Below are 22131 nucleotides of genomic sequence, written 5' to 3'. Positions count from 1 at the left end.
GGCATGGGCAATCACAGCGCCAGTCAGAGCCAGACTGGTGGCAGTCACCAGGCCTGCACGCACCATGGTGTAGGCAGTATCTACAGCTGTGTGGTAGGACGACAATCAGAATGTAGAGCAGGTTAGGATATTGTCATTTCATAATCCTGGCTGTTGGATAATCAAATTGCTTCCTTATAGCTCACTAGATAGCTAACAAGTAACAGTCACTGAATAAATACATGTATGTTGACAGCTGCCTAGGGGCCAAGTGTAAACAGAGCAATGTTTCAACTGTACAAAAATATAAAAACGTAACATGCTACAATTTCGAAGATTTTACAAAGTTAGTTCATACAAGGAAGTTCCACTGGATGTCAGAAGGTGAATTCACCAATTTGTAAGTCGCTCTGGATAAGAGCGTCTGCTAAATGACTTAAATGTAAATGTAATGTAAATGAAATAAGTAAATTAAAACACTTTTCAGCTTCCATGAATTGTGACCAGATCCTTGCGACATGGGGCAGAGCATTATCCTGAAACACGAGGTGATGGTGACAGATGAATGGCACAACAATGGGCCATAAGATCTCGTCACGGTATATCTGTGCATTTCAAATTGCCATCGATAAACTGCAATTGTGTTCGCTTTCCGTAGCTTATGCCTGCTCATACCACCCCACCGCCACCATGGGGCACACAGTTCACAACGTTGATATCAGCAAACCGCTCACACACACACGACACAATACACGTGGTCTGTTGTTGAGAGGTCGGGTGGATGTACTGCCAAATTCTCTAAAACAACATTGGAGGAGGCTTATGGTAGAGAAATTAACATTCAATTCTCTGACAACAACTCTGGGGGACATTCCTGCAGTCAGCATGCCAATTGAACGCTCCTTTAAAAATTGAGACATCTGTGGCAATTTGTTGTGTGACAAAACTGCACATTTTAGAGTGGCCTTTTATTGTCCCCAGCAAAATCAAATCAAACTTTGTCACGTGGGCCGAATACAAAAGTGTAGACCTTACAGTGAAATGCTTATTTACAAGCCCTTAACCAAAATTGACGTTCAAGAGTAAAACAGTAATTTACCAAATATACAAAAATATAAAAAGTAACAAAATAACGAGGTTATATACAGGGGGTACTGGTACTGAGTCAGTGTTCGGGGGTACAGGTTAGTTGAGGTCATTTGTACATGTAGGTAGGGGTGAAGTGACTATGCATAGATAATAAACAGCGAGTAGCAGCAGGGTACTCAACTTCTTGATATGCCACACCTGTCAGGTGGATATATTATCTTGGCATAGGAGAAATCCTCACGAACAGGGATGTAAACAAATTTGCGCAGGATTTCATAGAAATAAGCTTTTTGTGTGTATGAAACATTTCTGGGATCTTTCATTTTTGCTCATGAAACATGGGATCAACACTATACATGTTGCGTTTACATTTTTGTTGAATCTAGATTGACATCTTCACTCAATTTAATCAAGCCTTAATTTCGTTCAAACTAAAACTGCATTGTTGATATGCCATATTTAAATCTACCAAGCTAGGTAGATGTATCGGATGACAAGTTAATAACAAGATAGCTAACAAGACAGCCAATACATAGCTAGTTAACAATGCAATGTTATAGCTGAGGGGGTGTGTTAGCTAATCTGGGATGGAAGGGACAGCTAGCTTGGCTGCTCTTGCTCTGCATAGCCAGCTATTCTGGTAGTTAGCTGTACAGTAATGTTACTGCGGTGCGAAACTAATATGGACAGCTAGCTAGCTAACGTTAGCTACTCACGGACTCGATGTCGTTTTTGTCACGGAATTCACTTGTTGATCTTGTTCCAACGCTTTGATTGGGGCGTTCACTATGATTACAAGATGTATCAAGTCCCTCAACTATATTACGACCAATTACTTTTCCCTTCTTCAAGCATTTCGCTGTATATTTTAACATTTATATACCTCAAGTCCCAAAGACGCCTGAGTCTCCGATACGTGTTTATCTTTGGCTTGCTCCTCGGAGTGGCCACCTCACTTCCGGGGAAATCCAAAGTAGCAAGAGAGATTGAAATGAAGTGTGCAGAGAACAAACCCCTTTTCACATTATTTAAAGATAAATATTTCAATTCTGTTGAAATGATTAGTAAATGTAAAAACAAAAAAAAGCAATACGCACCACAAAAGTATTTAACAAATTGAAAATGTATCTTGATATGTAAACACTCCCTCCCTGTCAGGTTAATGCACTCCTTTGTATATTTGTATTTGTTATGTTCATAATAAAAAATAAGAGATTGAAGTGTATATGCGCTCGATGGAAACCGTTTGTTGGCTGTTAAACGAAGAAAAGCAATTAGATAACAAGCTGACGTTGCATTCCAATAGAAACCGTGACACTCGATTTACAGAATTCCCGTCGGTGTTGTAGCTAACTACCGTTAGACTTATCAATGGGAGTCCATGGGTTTTCACACCAGCGTACCCCGGTTTATTTTTTTGGCATTGGATTTGTACCTTGGTGAGTTAGACCATAGTTTAGTAGATGTACGGTAACTCAACGCGGACCAATAGATGAACAGGGATATATATTTTTCCAATGGTGGTCTGGCAAGTTGATTTCCTACCACGTACTAGCGCCAATCAAATGATGGGTTTTATTAACCGTAATGGACTGTAGTGCCGCACCCTTAAAATGTCAGCATCGCAACTAAAGTACCCACCAATGCTGGTGATAACAGACAAGTATTCACAAAAAGTGTAAAAAAAAAAAAAAAAAAAATCAGGTGAATAAACATGTAGTCACCGTTACCCATTAATCGGTTAACTTTGTGCTAATGAAGTTGATTCTGTCATATCAGAATAATGCCACAAACTGTACCCTACACAGAAACTTACCTCAAGATAAAATAAAAAAAGATGGTTAATGAATACAGAAAGTCATTCTGTCACTTGAACATATACTGTATGTACAGAGTACCGATCCAGCCTCATTGACAACTTTATTGATGAGTTCCTCTGAGAAGTGTGATGTTTCTAGCTTGTCACCTGTTCAAAACATTCAGTAATGAACTCATATCATAGTTATCAGTTAGACATACTTTATTTAAAATGGCAGTAACTCAAGTTTTTCTAGTGATAGAAACTATAAACTGGAAACATTGAGATCTGTCTTAATAGTAAACATAATGATATCTATACCTTAGATGTAAAATATCTGGCATTAGAAAAAAAAATGTAAGTAGTTTGACTGTGGTAAATTTGTAGTAGTGATATACATTTCATTATTATTTCATTATTACAGAAAGAAAATATTTCAAACATTTTATGCAAAATCCTTTTAAAAAAAACATTTAAAATATAAAGTAAGGTACATGCTTTCCAGTCCTACTACTCTCAATAGAATAAGCACATGGTTGGTAGTGGATGACTCAGAGCAGTACTTTGTCCATTATTTTGTGCCGCTACTCTACTTTAATCTTCTGCTTGTAGCCTCCATTTTCTTTCTTTTAATTCTGCTGCTCTGGGTTCAACATCCCTTCTGCAGCCAGATACTGTAAACAGTTCCGCCTTTTATCATCTCCTTTCACTCATTAAAACATTAAAAATAAAAATGTGGAAAAGAACCTCCCAGCCTGGCTGGTCTGGTCTCTGGGGGGGGGGGGACCAATAAGACACTGAAGAGATGGGGGTTGAGAGTCTGGTCTCTGGGGAGCAACCAATAAGACACTGAAGAGATGGGGTTGAGAGTCTGGTCTTGGGGGTAACCATTAGGACACTGAAGAGATGGGGTTGAGAGTCTGGTCTGGGGGGCACCAATAAGACACTGAAGAGATGGGGTTGAGAGTCTGGTCTGGGGGGGTAACCATTAGGACACTGAAGAGATGGGGTTGAGAGTCTGGTCTGGGGGGGGGCACCAATAAGATACTGAAGAGATGGGGTTGAGAGTCTGGTCTTGGGGGAGGGGCACCAATAAGACACTGAAGAGATGGGGTTGAGAGTCTGGTCTGGGGGGGCACCAATAAGACACTGAAGAGATGGGGTTGAGAGTCTGGTCTGGGGGGGCACCAATAAGACACTGAAGAGATGGGGTTGAGAGTCTGGTCTGGGGGGGTAACCATTAGGACACTGAAGAGATGGGGTTGAGAGTCTGGTCTGGGGGGCACCAATAAGACACTGAAGAGATGGGGTTGAGAGTCTGGTCTGGGGGGTAACCATTAGGACACTGAAGAGATGTGGTTGAGTCTGGTCTTGGGGGAGGGGCACCAATAAGACACTGAAGAGATGGGGTTGAGAGTCTGGTCTGGGGGGGCACCAATAAGATACTGAAGAGATGGGGTTGAGAGTCTGGTCTTGGGGGAGGGGCACCAATAAGACACTGAAGAGATGGGGTTGAGAGTCTGGTCTGGGGGGGGGTAACCATTAGGACACTGAAGAGATGGGGTTGAGAGTCTGGTCTGGGGGGGGGGGTAACCATTAGGACACTGAAGAGATGGGGTTGAGAGTCTGGTCTGGGGGGGGGGGGGTACCCATTAGGACACTGAAGTGATGGGGTTGAGAGTCTGGTCTGGGGGGGGGGGGGGTACCCATTAAGACACTGAAGAGATGGGGTTGAGAGGAGAGCCCATCTGTGTCAGCACTTTATCCAACCACTGCAGAGGGCCGTGAAGGTGCACTTCTATCCAACAGGGGGTGCTGGTGACATCTTGTCGGTGATACTCAGCTCCCCAGCCCTGTTGGGGGGGAAGCAAGAGAGAGAAAGTTAAAGCTGGGTCATATTCAGTAAATGGTCCAAAAAAAAGGAATGAAACAGCGAATTTGTCCAATCAGAAATGCTTGTTTTCCATTTCAGTGTTACGCCACAGCGTGCCCCAGTGTTATTCTCAACATTGCCAAATTGCTCTTTCAATGAAATTAAGATAACCGTTTTAAATTATTTCCACAAAATAAATCTATATATTTTTTAAATCAATGGACAAGATCAAGCAGTGAACTGTAAATAGTACTGAAACTAATATAATTGTTGAATCAAAATGTAAATCACCTTTACAAAGCTCATTCGGATGGTGCACATCTTGGTCAGTTCGTAGACCGCCTCAAAGCCGTGATTCACAGACTGGGCCAGCAGCTGAGCAAATTCCTGGTTGTTAAAGATCTTCAGACTGCAGCCACTAGGGATCTTACACACCGTGGTGGGGTGGAAACCATGGTGATAGTTACAGTTACGACTCTGAACGAAGATACTGGTGTCACTCAGACACTCTGCATACACCTCACCTCCTACATAGTACAGGTGGACCCCTGAGGGAGAAAGAGGGAAAAAAAGAGAAATGCTTGTGTTTCTAGCTCCAACAGTACAGTAATACCTAATGCTTGTGTTTCTAGCTCCAACAGTAGAGTAATACCTAATGCTTGTGTTTCTAGCTCCAACAGTAGAGTAATACCTAATGCTTGTGTTTCTAGCTCCAACAGTACAGTAATACCTAATGCTTGTGTTTCTAGCTCCAACAGTAGAGTAATACCTAATGCTTGTGTTTCTAGCTCCAACAGTAGAGTAATACCTAATGCTTGTGTTTCTAGCTCCAACAGTAGAGTAATACCTAATGCTTGTGTTTCTAGCTCCAACAGTACAGTAATATCTAATGCTTGTGTTTCTAGCTCCAACAGTAGAGTAATACCTAATGCTTGTGTTTCTAGCTCCAACAGTAGAGTAATACCTAATGCTTGTGTTTCTAGCTCCAACAGTAGAGTAATACCTAATGCTTGTGTTTCTAGCTCCAACAGTAGAGTAATACCTAATGCTTGTGTTTCTAGCTCCAACAGTAGAGTAATACCTAATGCTTGTGTTTCTAGCTCCAACAGTACAGTAATATCTAATGCTTGTGTTTCTAGCTCCAACAGTAGAGTAATACCTAATGCTTGTGTTTCTAGCTCCAACAGTAGAGTAATACCTAATGCTTGTGTTTCTAGCTCCAACAGTAGAGTAATACCTAATGCTTGTGTTTCTAGCTCCAACAGTACAGTAATACCTAATGCTTGTGTTTCTAGCTCCAACAGTAGAGTAATACCTAATGCCTGTGTTTCTAGCTCCAACAGTAGAGTAATACCTAATGCTTGTGTTTCTAGCTCCAACAGTAGAGTAATACCTAATGCTTGTGTTTCTAGCTCCAACAGTAGAGTAATACCTAATGCTTGTGTTTCTAGCTCCAACAGTAGAGTAATATCTAATGCTTGTGTTTCTAGCTCCAACAGTACAGTAATACCTAATGCTTGTGTTTCTAGCTCCAACAGTAGAGTAATACCTAATGCTTGTGTTTCTAGCTCCAACAGTAGAGTAATACCTAATGCTTGTGTTTCTAGCTCCAACAGTAGAGTAATACCTAATGCTTGTGTTTCTAGCTCCAACAGTAGAGTAATACCTAATGCTTGTGTTTCTAGCTCCAACAGTAGAGTAATACCTAATGCTTGTGTTTCTAGCTCCAACAGTAGAGTAATACCTAATGCTTGTGTTTCTAGCTCCAACAGTAGAGTAATACCTAATGCTTGTGTTTCTAGCTCCAACAGTAGAGTAATACCTAATGCTTGTGTTTCTAGCTCCAACAGTAGAGTAATACCTAATGCTTGTGTTTCTAGCTCCAACAGTAGAGTAATACCTAATGCTTGTGTTTCTAGCTCCAACAGTAGAGTAATACCTAATGCTTGTGTTTCTAGCTCCAACAGTAGAGTAATACCTAATGCTTGTGTTTCTAGCTCCAACAGTAGAGTAATACCTAATGCTTGTGTTTCTAGCTCCAACAGTAGAGTAATACCTAATGCTTGTGTTTCTAGCTCCAACAGTACAGTAATACCTAATGCCTGTGTTTCTAGCTCCAACAGTACAGTAATATCTAATGCTTGTGTTTCTAGCTCCAACAGTAGAGTAATACCTAATGCTTGTGTTTCTAGCTCCAACAGTACAGTAATATCTAATGCTTGTGTTTCTAGCGCCAACAGTACAGTAATACCTAATGCTTGTGTTTCTAGCTCCAACAGTAGAGTAATACCTAATGCTTGTGTTTCTAGCGCCAACAGTACAGTAATACCTAATGCTTGTGTTTCTAGCTCCAACAGTGCAGTAATACCCAGCAAATAAACAACTCAGAATACAAATCAATAAAAAAATGCATGTTTTAGTTGAATATCATGCATGTTTGTCACCATTCCTTCCCCACATTTTCTCTAAACCCCTCATCTAATTTCAATCTTCACAACTAATCTATTAATGTCAATGTGTTGCCGATGTGGCACCGCGTGTTTATTCTCACCTTTGCCGATGTGGCGGCGTGTGTTCTCTATGGTTGAGTTGCGGTTGACGTTGGAGAGCAACCCCAGGCAGAAGCGGTTCTTGTTGTTGGAGGGGTCGGTGAAGCCGTCCACCAGGACGCTGGTAGAAGAAGCATGGTAGGCCTCACCCACTCTGTTGTTCAACTCATAGTACACAATACTGCACCAGTGGCTCGGTTCCTCGTACTCCACTGGCTGCACATCTACAGGGAGAAGGTGGAGAGGTCGTTCAACACAGTACGACACCAGTGACCCAGGTTTCTCATACTCCACATCTACAGGGAGAAGGTGGAGCGGATGTTTAACTCATAGTACACAATACTAGACCAGTGGCTCGGTTCCTCATACTCCACATCTACAGGGATCCTTCTTTGTTGCAAAGGAAAATGGGATGCATAAATCTTGAAAAGTACCATTTAAAATGTGATCAATTCATGAATGTGGTGCCCATAGCTCCCTTTCAGTTAGGCAACTTCGGTACAACATATTATGGGGGGAGTCGCACTCTTGAGACAATCACGCCCGACAAGGACAATGAAATCTGCGCCTCACTGGGATCCAAGCCTTCCACAGGTGATAAACGTGAGGCTTGGATTCATTCCTTCAGCTCATCACCTCGGTGTGAACGCGACCTTAAAAACAAAACTGGAAAACGCGACAGTCTTACGTTGCGCCGACTAAACGGTCCCTCGGTGGTATACTCTCATTCACAAATGTGGTTACTTAAGTCCGATTCGGCTGCATAACATTTAGAATAGGGGTGTGCAGACAATGGCCATACTTGTTTTCATAATCATATCCGGAAATTGAAAAGTTGATAGTCGGATAGGATGATTGTTTTTTTTTTTTTAAATGTATTTTTATCACAACTAAGTGTTTAAATATGCGTTTTAAGTAGATTTTAGCAAAATACCTCCCTGCACAATCTCGCTGCTTAATAGCTGCAGATTAGGAGCAGCGCGCGGATGGGTGTGCCCTCAATTTGCAGCGGGCAGCCAAATTTGTCAGATTAAACATCCTCGTTTTCATACCCTTGCCCTGCTTATTAGATATTATGCACATCGATATCAAACGTCCTCGCCATGTGATGCATCACAGTAGCAGGCAGCAGTAAACTAAATGATCAGACCGAAAACATTAGCGAAAAAAAGTGATAGGTGTAATTATGAAGCGAGTGGACGGAGAAATACAGCGTCACTCTATCCAATCGGAGCAGCAGGATCAACGTACAGCCCACCCTTCTCTTTACAGACAGGTAAACAAGCCAGTTGAGTTAATTAGACCACGTAAGACCTTAATACGACTGACATGAGAAAGTCGTTTTTGTAATCATCAGTGATCATAAATCGTATCCAGAAAATTGCCCATTTCCGTTACAAGACTCGTTTTGTCCAACTACTCAGCACACCCCCTAATGTAGTAGTCTCCTTTCGTGTTTAGAAGAAGTGATTGCTAAATGCTAACTTCTATTTGTATAAGCTGGTAGCATAGCTAGCATACCGAAATCTGTGGTGGTAGGCAAAGTCATTTTTAACTGATTGGTGATGACAAACACGTGTTGGTCTTGACATCCATACAAGCATTATACTCCGATTTTTACTTCAACAGTGTGACATACATGTAAACAATTCCCTAAATGTAGGTTTGTTTTTCTGGGGGGGAATGAGGAGACTCTGGATTCCCCCCCCCCCCCCAAACGTTTCCATGGCAATTCCATTGTTTTGGTCCAGTTCGATTGACCTCATTACTGCATCTATAAGGGGTCTGACTTCATCCAAGCTATACAGTCTCACTGTCCATGTTTAACCCCTAAAAGTATAAGCCATTGGGGGGGGGGGGGGCTGTCCCTGTTCCAACTGGGTTACAAACCTGCCCATTTTAGAGTGGCATTTTATTCTCCCCCAGCATAAGGTGCACCTATGTAATGCTCCAGCTGTTGAATCAGCTTCTTGATATGCCACACCTGTTAGGTGGATGGATTAGCTTGGCAAAGGTGAACTGCACAGGGATGTAAACACATTTGAGCGAAATCAGCTTTTATCTTTCGTGACTTCGGTTGAGGGATCTATACTGATCAACAATATAAACCCAGCATGTAAAGGGTTGGTTTCATATTGTTGATCAGTATAGATTCCTTCAACCGAAGTCACGAGAGTGCGACTCCCCGCGGTATGTTGTACCTCGTTTCTCTCCTTCAGGGAACAGTAGGATTTCAGTTTGTATTGACGGACATGTGACCAGGTCAACGTAGACAATTAGGATAAATCAGTTCCAATGAATGAAGAATATGATATCAGGAATTCCCGATTGATTAAAGTAGAGGTAAAAAAAAATAATAATAAAGTGTAAAAGTGTAAGGTCAGACTCCTCACCCCCACTAGGCATGTTCCTGGGCCCGCTGCTGCTGGTCTCCATGGACCCCTCCTGTCCCATCTGCTCGTCAGGGGGCATGTAAGCCGGGGGTGGGGTATCAGCTGGAGAAAAAAAAAAAAAACACCACAATTGACAGATGGTTAAGAGACCAGATGCTGTTGATGACAAATGGCTGTCCCCACACACACACACACACACACACACACACACACACGAGGACTGACAACTCTCAAGAGCAGTTTAAACCCATCCGCCACCACAGGATCTTTCTCTACCCGGAAACAGGTGTAGGGTTTCACACACATCCGCCACATGGAACACTAATGTATGCACAGTCCCATAAGTGTTGTATTACACAACCACTGATGAGGACTGAAATTGAGAATCCTTTCAAGTGGGGTATGGGTGGGGACTGTTGGTCATGTTTTCTAATGAGAAGACTGGCCTTCCTACAGACCAAGCACCAGTGACTCGGACAATAATTTAAAAAATAAATAAAATAAGTGGTTAGATGAAGCAGATGCTAAGCTACAGGTCTGTTGTGCTAGCACAGACTGGTTATATGTTCCGGGATTCTGCCGATGGCATTGGACTACACCACATCACTCACTGGCTTTATCAAGAAGTGCATCAAGAACATCATCCCCACAGTACATACTCCAACCAGAAGCCATGGATTACAGTCAACATCCGCACTGAGCTAAAGGGTAGAGTTGCCACTTTCAAGGAGCGGGGACTCTAACCCGGAAATGTAAGAAATCCCGCTATGCCCTCCGACGAACCATCAAACAGGCAAAGCGCCAATACAGGACTAAGAGCGAATCGTACTACACATGCTCCGACACTCGTCGGATGTGGCAGGGCTTGCAAACCATTACAGACTGAAGGGAAGCACAGTCGAGAGCTGCCCAGTGACAGGAGCCTATCAGAAGAGCTAAACTACTTCTATGCTTGCTCCAAGGCAAATAACACTGAAACATGCATGAGAGCACCAGCTGTTTCCAGACGACTGTGTAATCATGTGATCCGCAGCCAATGTGAGTAAGACCTTTAAACAGGTCAACATTCAGAAGGCCGCAGGGCCAGACGGATTACCAGGACCTGTACTTCGAGCATGCGCTGACCAACTGGCAAGTGTCTTCACTGACATTTTCAACCTCTCCCTGTCCGAGTCTGTAATACTAACATGTTTAAAGCAGACCGCCATAACGTTCTTGGACACAGGGACTAAGGCAACCTCCCTAAATGACTACCGACCCGTAGCACTCTCGTCTGTAGCCATGAAGTGCTTTGAAAGGCTGGTCATGGCTCATCTACACCATTATCCCAGAAACCCTAGACCCAATCCAATTTGCATAGCGCCCTAACAGATGATGCAATCTCTATTGTACTCCACACTGCCCTTTCCCACCTGGACAAAAGGAACACCTTTGGGAGAACATAATTCATTGACTACAGCTCAGAGTTCAACACCCCAATGCCCCCAAAGCTCATCAATAAGCCAAGAACTCTGGGACTAAACATCTCCCTCTGGACATCCGCCAAGCTGATCCTCAACACAGGGGCCACTCAGGGGTGCGTGCTCAGTCCCCTTCTGTACTCCCTGTTCACTCATGACTGCATGGCCAGGCATGACTCCAACACCATCATTAAGTTTGCCGATGACACAACAGTGGAAGGCCTGATCACCGACAACAATGAGACAGCCTATAGGGAGGAGGTCAGAGACCTGGCCGTGTGGTGCCAAGACAACATCTCCCTCAACGTTTTCAAGACAAACGAGATGATTGTGGACGAGAGGAAAAGGAGGATCGAGCACACCCCCATTCTCATCGACGGGGCTGTAAGTGGACCATGTTCAGAGCTTCAAGTTCCTTGGTGTCCACATCAACAAACTAACATGGTCCAAGCACACCAAAACCATTGTGAAGAGGGCACAACAAAACCTATTCCCCCCTCAGGAGATTTTAAAAAATGTGTCATGGGTCCCCAGATCCTCAAAAGGTTCGACAGCTGCACCAGAGCATCCTGACGTTGCATCACCGCCTGGTATGGCAACTGCTCGGCATCTGACTAAGGCGCTACAGAGGATATGAGTAAGGCCCAGTACATCACTGGGGCCAAGCTTCCTGCCACCCAGGACCTCTATACCAGGCGGTATCAGAGGAAGGTCCCAAAGAAAATTGTCAAAGACTCCAGCCACCCAAGTCATATACTGTTCTCTCTGCTACTGTACGGCAAGCGGTACCGGAGCACCAAGTCTAGGTCCAAGAGGCTTCTAAACAGCTTCTACCCCCAAGACATAAGACTCCTGAACACCTCATCAAATGGCCACCCAGACTATTTGCATTGCCCCCCCCCACCCACTATTTTACACCAATGCTACTCTTATCTATGCATAGTCACTTTAATAACTAACTACATGTACACATTACCTCAATTAACCGGTGCCCCTGCACATTGACTCTGTACCAGCACCCCTTGTATATAGTCGCCATTGTTATTTTACTGCTGCTCTTTAATTACTCGTTCCTTTTATTTCTTATTTGTATATTTTAAATTGCATTGTTGATTAGGAGCTTGTAAGTAAGAATCTCAATGTAAGGTGAATACCTGTTGTATTCGGCGCATGTGACAAATACAATTTGATTGGATTTGGAATTATTACTATTTTTTTAAATAAAAGCAACAAATAATTGAACAGCAGCAGTAAAATAACAGTAGCCAGGCTATAATCAGGGTATTACGGTACAGAGTCAATGTGGAAGCTATATACAGGGTATTACGGTACAGAGTCAATGTGGAAGCTATATACAGGGTATTACGGTAGAGTCAATGTGGAGGCTCTATGCAGGGGGTACCGGTACAGAGTCAATGTGGAGGCGCTATACAGGGGGTACCGGTACAGAGTCAATGTGGAGGCTACATACAGGGGGTACAGGTACAGAGTCAATGTGGAGGCTATATACAGGGGGTACCAGTACAGAGTCACTGTGGAGGCTATATACAGGGGGTACCAGTACAGAGTCACTGTGGAGGCTATATACAGGGGATACCGGTACAGAGTCAATGTGCGGGGGCACTGGTTAGTCGAGGTAATATGTACATGTAGGTAGAGTTAAAGTGACTACGCATAAATTCTAAACAGAAAGTAGCAGCAACGTAAAAGAGGAGTCTGGGTAGCACATAGAAGTGACAGCACTAGCACTGCAGTGATTCAACCCTGGGGGTAAATCACCACAATTAAAAAGACAAAAAGCTATTTTCCCTGCTGCCAGTATGCCTGACTACAGCGGCCCATGCATCTTTTCATCAGCAAATCTCACTGGCTGGGGATGTATAGTTGAAGTCGGAAGTTTCCATACACTGAGGTTGGAGTCATTAAAACACGTTTTTAAACCACTTCACACATTTCTTATTAACAAACTATAGTTTTGGCAAATCAGTTAGGATATCTACTTCACGCATGACAAGTAATTTTTCCAACAATTTTTTAGTCAGATTATTTCACAATTCCAGTGGGTCAGAAGTTTACATACAATAAGTTGACTGTGCCTTGGAAAATTCACGAAAATGATGTCATGGCTTTAGAAGCTTCTGATAGGCTAATTAACATCATTTGAGTCCATTGGAGGTGTACCTGTGGATGTATTTCAAGGCCTACCTTCAAACTCTGTGCCTCTTTGCTTGACATCATGGAAAATCAAAAGATATCAGCCAAGACCTCAGAATATTTGTTTTAAGACCTCCACAAGTCTGGTTCATCCTTGGGAGCAATTTCCAAGTGCCTGAAGGTGCCACATTCATCTGTACCAGCAAGTACCATGGGACCACACAGCCATCATACCACTCAGGAATCGTTCGGTCGCCTAGAGATGGACGTGCTTGTGCTAAAAATGCAAAATCAAATCCGAGAACAACAGCAAAGGACCTTGTGAAGATGCTGGAGGAAACAAGTACAAAAGTATCTATATCCACAGTAAAACAAGTCCTATATCGACATAACCTGAAAGGCCGCTCAGCAAGGAAGAAGCAACTGCTCCAAAACCGCCATAAAAAAAAGCGAGTCTACGGTTTGCAACTGCACATGGGGACAGAGATCATACTTTTTGGAGAAATGTCCTCTGGTCTGATGAAACAAAAATAGCCATAATGACCATCGTTATGTTTGGAGGAGAAAGGGGGACGCTTGCAAGCTGAAGAACACCATCCCAACTGTGAAGCACGGGGGTGGCAGCATCATGTTGTGGGGGTGCTTTGCTGCAGGAGGGACTGGTGCACTTCACAAAATAGATGCTACTCTCTGTACCGGAGGAAAATTATGTGGATTTATTGAAGCAACATTTCAAGACATCAGTCAGGAAATTAAAGCTTGGTCGCAAATGGGTCTTCCAAATGGACAATGACCCCAAGCATACTTTCAAAGTTGTGTCAAAATGGCTCAAGGACAACAAAGGGAAGGTATTGGAGTGGCCATCACAAAGCCCTGACCTCAATCCGATAGAACATTTGTGGGCAGAACTTAAAAAGTGTGTGTGAGCAAGAAGGCCTACAAGCCTGACTCCGTTACACCAGCTCTGTCAGGAGGAATGGGACAAAATTCACCCAACTTATTGTGGGAAGCTTGTGGAAGGCTACCCGAAACATTTGACCCAAGTTAAACAATTTAAAAAGGCAATGCTACCAAATACTAATTGAGTGTATGTGAACCTATGACCCACTGGGAATGTGATGAAAGAAATAAAAGTTATAAATCCTTCTCTCTACTGTTATTCTGACATTTCACATTCTTAAAATAAAGTGGTGATCCTAACTGACCTAAAGACAAGGATTTTTTCCTAGGATTAAATATCAGGAATTGTGGAAAAACTCAGTTTAAATGTATTTGGATAAAGTGTATGTAAATTCCGACATCAAATGTATATACACACACGAATAGGAGCTATGTTGGGCCCAGCGATGAGCACAGTGACTGACAGTCAACCTGATGCCGGGCTTTGTTACACTCTTTAGTTGGCATTTTGATTGTTCCCCCTGGCTGTCAGAGGACCCTGGTATATATCATGGACCATCATCCCAAACTGTTAGAAATCAAACCAAATGGTCCTCCACTGATTTCTAAAATCACATTTTCACCAGGAAAACACTTTTTTTTTTTTTTACATTCTCAGAGGTCAAAGGGCAGTGTGAGACCAGGTGAAGTGTACAAGTGTGAATATATGACATAAGCTAACAACATATTATGTTGTAATAGCAGCAATGGTAACGGACTATCAATAAACACATAGGTGCATGATATATGATAGGAGTGAAGACTGACATCTACCTGGAAGCTGGAAGGGGCTGGAGGGCCCGGAGCTGGCAGGAGAGTTGGGGTAGGTGCCCACCCCTCCGCTGGAGGCTGGGGAGGGAGGGTAAGGGGAGTTGGGGGAGATTGGGAAGGAGGAGCTACTGCCCCCGCTGTGCTGCTGGAAGGACTCTGGGAAGGTGGCGTTCAGAGGCATGTGGGGCTCGTTGTGAGTCATGTTCCTGAACTGGACCAGGAGGCTGTGTTGGGGGTTGAACTCACTGTGGCGAGGCACCAACACCGGAGGCAGCACTGGTGGAGAAGAGATTTTTTTTTTTAATAATATATACATTGGGATTGAAGAGACTTAAAAAGAAACCTTGAGACACTACAGTATTTCATCTGAAACCAGTGAAAACATATGTTCTCATCAGCATGATCGGTCATCATTTGGGACTGTTGTGCATGTCAATTGCATCTAGCCTTCACATTTGAATGAAAGTGCTTTCAATACCAGTTCTCTTCTTATTTCCATTACATTCAAAACAAACAATATACTATGATGCAGATCCTATTGATCAGGTCATTTTGAAAGTCCTTGTCCTGTGCTCTGCTCCTCCCCCTCCCTGACTGACAGCTTCGCATTAATCAATTCAAGGGTAGATGTCACTCACGAGGAGACAAGAGAACAGTTCCTATCTCTAAGGAAGCAGCCAGAATGTCCCATATTGTTTTGATGAAATCACCTTGAGGGATATGTATTGGAAACTCTAATCTATATAGGTGTGAATAGTCCGTACTCTCCTTCACTTAACTTAAAACGGTAACTTAAGACAGATTACCCTTACTGTGTCCTACACATTTCTTGTTGAAAGACGTGGACAACAGCCACAATTTAATCACATGTATAGGCTATGGTCTCGCAATGCATTAGATTGAGTCAATACTGTAATAGGAATGAACACATGACGTACCTGGGCTCTCTACTCTCTTGTAGTGGTAGGGGTTAATGCAGACCTCCTTCTGCTTGGAGCCGAAGGGATAGTCACACACCTCCAGAGGTTTGAGCTCGTGGTGAGACTGTAGGTCGGGCCACCTCCACACTCTGCAGTAGATAACGTGGGGGAGACCCTTCCTGTGAGACACCTGGAGACGACCGTCCAGAGACCGAGGAATGGTCACACACTTACCTGGCAAGGCAGGGCAGGAGATAGAGAGACGGGTTTTAAGAGAAGGTGAGAAAATATCTGGACCAAGAATTATGATGATGATCGCTCTCTTAGTCATCTAGAATACTCTATGATCCAGAGAGAGAGACACACACACACACACTACAGACAGGGACACTCACTGGGCTGTCCTGGTTAGATCCCAGTTACCTCTGCTGCTGAGGATAAATTCATTACAGTTACCAGCCCAAATAAATGCTTTACAGAGTAAAAGTAATACACACATCAACCTCAACTGTTCAGAGGAGACCGTGAAATCAGGCCTTCATGGTCGAATTGCTGCAAAGAAACCACCACTAAAGGACACCAATAAGAAGAAGGGAATTGCTTAGGCCAAGAAACACGAGCAATGGATATTAGACCGATGGAACTCTATCCTTTGGTCTAATGAGTCCAAATTTGAGATTTGGGGGTGATTTATTTAGAATTCAAGGCACACTTAACCAGCATGGCTACCACAGCGATACGACATTTTATCTGGTTTGCGCTTAACGGGACTATCATTTGTTTTTCAACAGGACAATGACTCAACACTCATCTAGAATACTCTTATGATCCAGAGAGAGAGACACACACACACCTGGCCTGAAATGGACCAAGTATGACACCGCACACACACACACACACACACCTGGCCTGAAATGAACCAAGTATGACACCGCACACACACACACAGTACACTACAGACAGACAGGGACACTCACTGGGCTGTCCTGGGTTGCTGAGGGCTTTCTCCAGGTCCTCCATGGCTCCCTTCTTCTTCTTCAGTTTCTTGACCAGAGCGTCAACAGCCTTCTCAGCCCATTTCTCCTCCTCGTCCCCCTGCTTCCACCCCAGCAGACGCTTCACAGCTGGACTGGTGAAGGAGAACAGGCTGGACATAGAGGTCATGGTGCTGCTGTCCAGGGTGCGAAGGAGTGGAGGGAGGGAGAGAAATGTACCAGGAAGTTAAGGGATTGACGAGTCCTCTTCTTGGATCGTGTACAACAGGGAGAGTGTGTGTGTGTTTGGGGAAGGGGAGTGTAGAGAGGAGGCTTAGCCTTGCACACCAAGGACAGGAAATAGAGGCAGGACGCAGGCAGGACACAGCTGCTGCTGCTGCTCAGGAAAGGAAAGCCTGCCGTGAGGTGGGATGTACCTTGGAGCTGGGTCACAACCAACCCCACTGAGGGGAGTGCAGTTTGGGGAACAAGTTCAGCTGAGATCGGGCCTCTGGGACACAACAGCCCAGAGGATTTGCAAACGTCGCTAGTCAATAGGCAGACATAAATAGGAAAAGGACCTATTATCTCCCTCCTCTTCTCCCTCTGGTTAGGTTCGTACCATATGATAAAGTGGCCAGAGCCTGGGTAAAGGTCTAGTGTGGAACCTGGAGGGGGAAAGAAGAGAAGCTGTGTTGGAAATATATTGCACAACAGAATCCTCAGATCAGGTGACATCTACTGCCACTTAATATAATATGTTTACATACCCTACATTACTCGTCTCATATGTATATACTGTACTCGATATCATCTACTGCATCTTTATGCAAAACATGTATCACTAGCCACTTTAAACAATGCCACTTTTATATGTTTACATACCCTACATTACTCATCTATATCTATATCTATACTGTACTCTATACCGTCTACTGCATCTTGCCTATGCCGTTCTGTACCATCACTCATTCATATATCTTTATGTACATATTCTTTATCCCTTTACACGTGTGTGTATAAGGTAGTTGTTGTGAAATTGTTAGGTTAGATTACTTGTTAGATATTACTACATGGTCGGAACTAGAAGCACAAGCATTTCGCTACACTCCACATTAACATCTGCTCACCAGGTGTATGTGACTAATACATTCTCATTTGATTTGATCTAAGGCCGGGACGATACTAGTATCACCATACTCCTTAGTATCATGGCAAGGAAACAAAACACTTAGCGGATTTGACTTGTTTAGGAAAACAGCACTAATGTTGGAAACAAGTCATCATGCGGTTTTGTCATTTACCAACCTACAGCAGACAATATTTCACCTACAGCAGACAATATTTCACCTACAGCAGACAATATTTCACCTACAGCAGCTTTTTAAGGACCAAAGACTTGGTCGCCCAAGATTTTTTTTGTCGAGCAGTGGCAAAAATATTTAAGTAATAAGGCACAAGGGGGTGTGGTATATGGCCAATATACCACGGCTAAGGGATGTTCTTAGACACAACGCAATGTGGAGTGCCTGGACACAGCCCTTAGCAGTGGTATATTGGCCATATACCACAAACTCCCGAGGTGCCTTATTGCTATGATAAACTGGTTAACAACATAATTAGAGCAGTAAAAATAAATATTTTGTCAAAACTGATGGTATACAGTCTGATACATCACAGCTGTCAGCATTCAGGGCTCGAAACACCCAGTTTATAAATAAAAAGTATTTTATGGCACACGAGATGCCTGTCTGAGTGGACTGGTCTATAGTGGAGGGCGCAGGGATGGCACACCAGTGAGGAAAGTTACGCTTTATTTCATTCCATTTATGACTTGTTAATTTAGTAGTGGTCTTTTGTTTGGAGCGCTCCTGTCAATCTTGAATATGCACCTGATTAGGCCTACTTCTACGCCCATCGGCTACCTGGCCTGCGTGCAAATGTAGGCCTATAAAATGTGTCCATTTGGGGAACTGATACTGTTTCTGGATTGGCTTAACGCACCACCGCTAATGAGTTGTGGAGCTTCTCAAAGTAGTGTTTTCTTTACCTCAAAAACAGCAAGTAAACTATGTCTGTCTGTACATCCATTGAGAAAGGCTACGTTGAGGAACTATTGTCAATTTGACAAATCTTTCCAGCTCTCTTCCCCGTCGATGACCACTCAGCATTGAAAGGGAGGGAAAAAATGTCACCCTCTGATCAGGGGGAAACATCATAAAATAGGCCTACCTGATTACTTCTTATCCCTTGCATGAATAGCCTACAGCTGTGTCTGTCTGGGGCACACTGGTGTTAATAGTTCATACAATGTTTCACGTTCCGTGAAGACAGGCCATGCGTGGCCAAGATGATTTATAGGATTTTTTTTATATTAAAAAAAATATAAGAATAATAAATAAAAATTTAAAAATCAGGTTATTTTCTACCTGTGAGCTGCAATGTTTTTATTTGTTTGCTTTATGTAGGCTACTTTTACATATTGCCAATGGCAACAGACGTTACATTTAAATAGAATTTTGATTAACCATATGCCATTGATTTTGAGCTATGAAGACTATAAATTAAACTGTTCCACGAAAATGTGCATATGAAAATCGTAACTGACACACAGACCAGCGAAAATGGTACGCTAACTTGGCACTCAGTTGCCTATTACCGGCAACTGCAGGAACATAAAGGCAGAATCTGCAAAGGCCAGCAGCAGCAGAAGGATCGGGAAGAGGTTTATTTGGTATATTGATCTCTGGCTCCCTCTTTAGTAATTTACATTTTCATTTTTAATTTGCGGTGCTTAAAGCATCAGACTTGCTCAGTAGCCTACATATAGTTGATTTTATTCAAACACAGGGTGTGTCTATATATGGAAAAACGTTTTAAAAATTGGTCGAATCGATTGGTTGAAAGAACAGACTCCTCTCGGTCGACCAAGATTATTATTTTTTTGTCTGGGACAGCCATACTGGGTGGACAGACAGAAAATACAGGCATTGCTGCACAGCTGTTGAAAACAGCCCTAGCAGAGAGGATGTGAGGCCACTGAAAGCTCCTTTCTCATCATATCCCTTCCCTTACGGCACACAGCTGTCCAACAGCACCAGGCAGTTTAGAGCTTCATGTTTCATTGTTACAATAGGGAAAAGAGCAATAGTGGAGTCCTATAGGGAATTAAATATACCCTACACTTCAGTCAACACAGGAAAAAATTGTGAGCTTTGCATGTGAAGTAGTGAGATGGCAGGGAATACAAGGAAAACAAAATGTAGCAGATACTAGCTAGGCTATTCACAGACTCTCTAAAAATCCATGTAGGTGTGTTGTTTCATCCATGAATATATGGATAACTTGGTAAGCAAGCTCTCTGGACACAGCCTGTCTGGTTTCTGTTGCTGTGAGGCTGTAATGCCAAGTGAGCGATGACAGCAATACAATAACATTAACGACAGGAAACGAGGTGCACAGAGCCCCGAGTCCAGTGACTGACAACATCACTTCACACCTAAGTCCTTTCCTGCCTGACTGTTCTGTAACCAGGGTCAGGAAGGAACAACACAAACAGTGTCTGGATGAAGAGTCTGACCGTCTCCATGGGTACCAGGTTTGGAGAGTGCCTCACTTCAATAACCGTTGGGCAGAACAACAGAATCTTGTTGAGATGAAGCTGAGAAATTCAGCAAAATGTATAGCAACATTCAACAGACTTGAGAAAATAATACTGAACGTTGAGACAATTCTGACATGGCCACGATGAAAGTGAAGGGCGAAACAAAGGATGGTTCCGGTAACTAAGCATGAGATGTCTCCCCATCCCCACCCAAGGTGATACTCATTAAGGTACTTGACCCATAATCACAAACATTATACCACTGAAGCTTGAAATCAACACAACATGTCCCGATTCCCTGGAATACACCTTTTGTCGACGTTGAACAAAGTAGCTAACTTCCAAAGTAGACATTACAGTAACATTAGTTAACTAGTAAGTTTTCAATTTGATTCAATACACATAGCTAGCTAGCCATGTGTATTTCGTTTTCAGATATTCTTTATTAATAATTTTACGTATGTAGCTAAGGTTAAGTGATTATGGCTAAGAGTGGAAAATATGAATTTTATCCATTTCGCTAATTTTGTTAGCTCGTTGGCTAAACTTAGCCAAGTAGCTACCGTTAGCTAGCTCGACACGCTACAAGTTAATTAAATTCAGCAAGTTGGGTTATCGAGTTGAACCGAATTGATGGTACAATCAAAAGTTGTTCGTGTGGTTTTATATGGCTGACGTTAACGAGAACACGTCCTATTTTGACCACAAATATCGTCTTTATCCCCCCCCACACACACACACACCCCAATTCCTAGCTAACTAGCTATGTTCTCCTTCTCCACCATTCCAGAGATAACTTTTTCAATCACTTCTCCAGCTAGCTACACCCCACCCCCTCTGGAAAAGTACCCAAGCCTAGCTTTACTGATTAAAACTTGGTAATTGTGTAGCCTACCCATGGAAACATGCTTATCTAGTGGGTAAGCTATCATTTCATCGCATACCTTTCAAGAATTGAGGCAGGCTGGTCGCTTCCTTAGTACTTTTCTCTATTTAAAGCCGGGTTTTTTTTTGTTTTTTTTTGTGTGACTTTTTTTCCCCTCCAAAGCCTTCGCCTAACTCTCCCGACTCATCTGTCCCAGCGTCAAGTAGACTGGGAGGCGGAGCGCATATCCCTCCGCTAAATGAGAGATTTGACTCTCAAATGTTCTTCATCATCTGGTTCTTCTTCTATTTTACACTTTGTCACGAGTCTTCTTCAAATGAGTGCTATTCCATGTTAACAGAGTGATGCTGATACATTTTAAAGTGAAAAATCTTAGTATGTCAAACAAAAGCCGACGATTGCAACCATACACAACTCTATGTAAAATGATGACTTTTAAACCATTTCAACAGAACATTTTACAAAAATACATTTACTTAAAGAACAGTGCAGATGCAAAGTTTGGTATTCATTCTGTTACCAGAATCTGCACTGCTCTTTAAGTAAATAATAATAATAATAATTTATTACATTTGTAAATAATCTCAAAGTGCAGAAAAGAAAAAAGAAAACCAAATAGAAAAAAATACAATAAAAATGTGTTTTATGTCAAATGTTCTGTGAAAATAATTAAAAGCAGTCCTTGTACATAGAGTTGTATGATTTGTTTAACTTCGCAATGATTTGTCTTTATTGCACATAC

The 22131-nt window shown here is 42.7% G+C and overlaps 2 protein-coding genes across 5 annotated transcripts in view; both read right to left on the bottom strand.

Annotated features, from left to right (window-relative positions):
- Positions 1 to 2417, bottom strand: part of LOC135526761 (E3 ubiquitin-protein ligase synoviolin-like) — a 10919-nt gene extending 8502 nt beyond the window's left edge. The window contains exons 1-3 of one of the 3 annotated variants that reach the window (XM_064955398.1): positions 2166 to 2417; positions 1785 to 2023; positions 1 to 86 (exon numbers count right to left, since the gene is read on the bottom strand). The exon at positions 1 to 86 is cut by the window's left edge and continues 66 nt beyond it. In XM_064955398.1, coding sequence (XP_064811470.1) covers positions 1 to 66 — 66 coding nt within the window. In that variant the 5' untranslated portion in view covers positions 67 to 86; positions 1785 to 2023; positions 2166 to 2417. The remainder of the gene's footprint in view (positions 87 to 1784; positions 2024 to 2165) is intronic. The other 2 variants (XM_064955397.1, XM_064955399.1) reach the window with 2 other exon arrangements.
- A 647-nt stretch (positions 2418 to 3064) lies between these two features.
- Positions 3065 to 21602, bottom strand: LOC135526760 (mothers against decapentaplegic homolog 5-like). Of its 2 annotated transcripts, none has more exons than XM_064955395.1 (9): positions 21448 to 21602; positions 17337 to 17567; positions 16903 to 17096; positions 15944 to 16159; positions 15009 to 15281; positions 9682 to 9783; positions 7291 to 7512; positions 5031 to 5287; positions 3065 to 4719 (listed from the first exon to the last, which is right to left on the bottom strand). In XM_064955395.1, the coding sequence occupies exons 3-9, from the start codon at positions 17087 to 17089 to the stop codon at positions 4576 to 4578; spliced, it is 1401 nt and encodes a 466-aa protein (XP_064811467.1). In that variant the 5' UTR covers positions 17090 to 17096; positions 17337 to 17567; positions 21448 to 21602; the 3' UTR covers positions 3065 to 4575. The 2 variants fall into 2 exon arrangements, with proteins under 2 accessions (XP_064811467.1, XP_064811468.1); XM_064955396.1 differs by having other exon boundaries at positions 16903 to 17093; positions 21448 to 21601.
- Positions 21603 to 22131: the final 529 nt, after the last annotated feature.

Source organism: Oncorhynchus masou, chromosome 32 (genome assembly GCF_036934945.1).
Source record: "Oncorhynchus masou masou isolate Uvic2021 chromosome 32, UVic_Omas_1.1, whole genome shotgun sequence".
Classification (NCBI taxonomy): Eukaryota; Metazoa; Chordata; class Actinopteri; order Salmoniformes; family Salmonidae; genus Oncorhynchus; species Oncorhynchus masou.
Note: the sequence above shows the minus strand (reverse complement) of the source record. Positions and strands in the feature narration are given on the sequence as shown.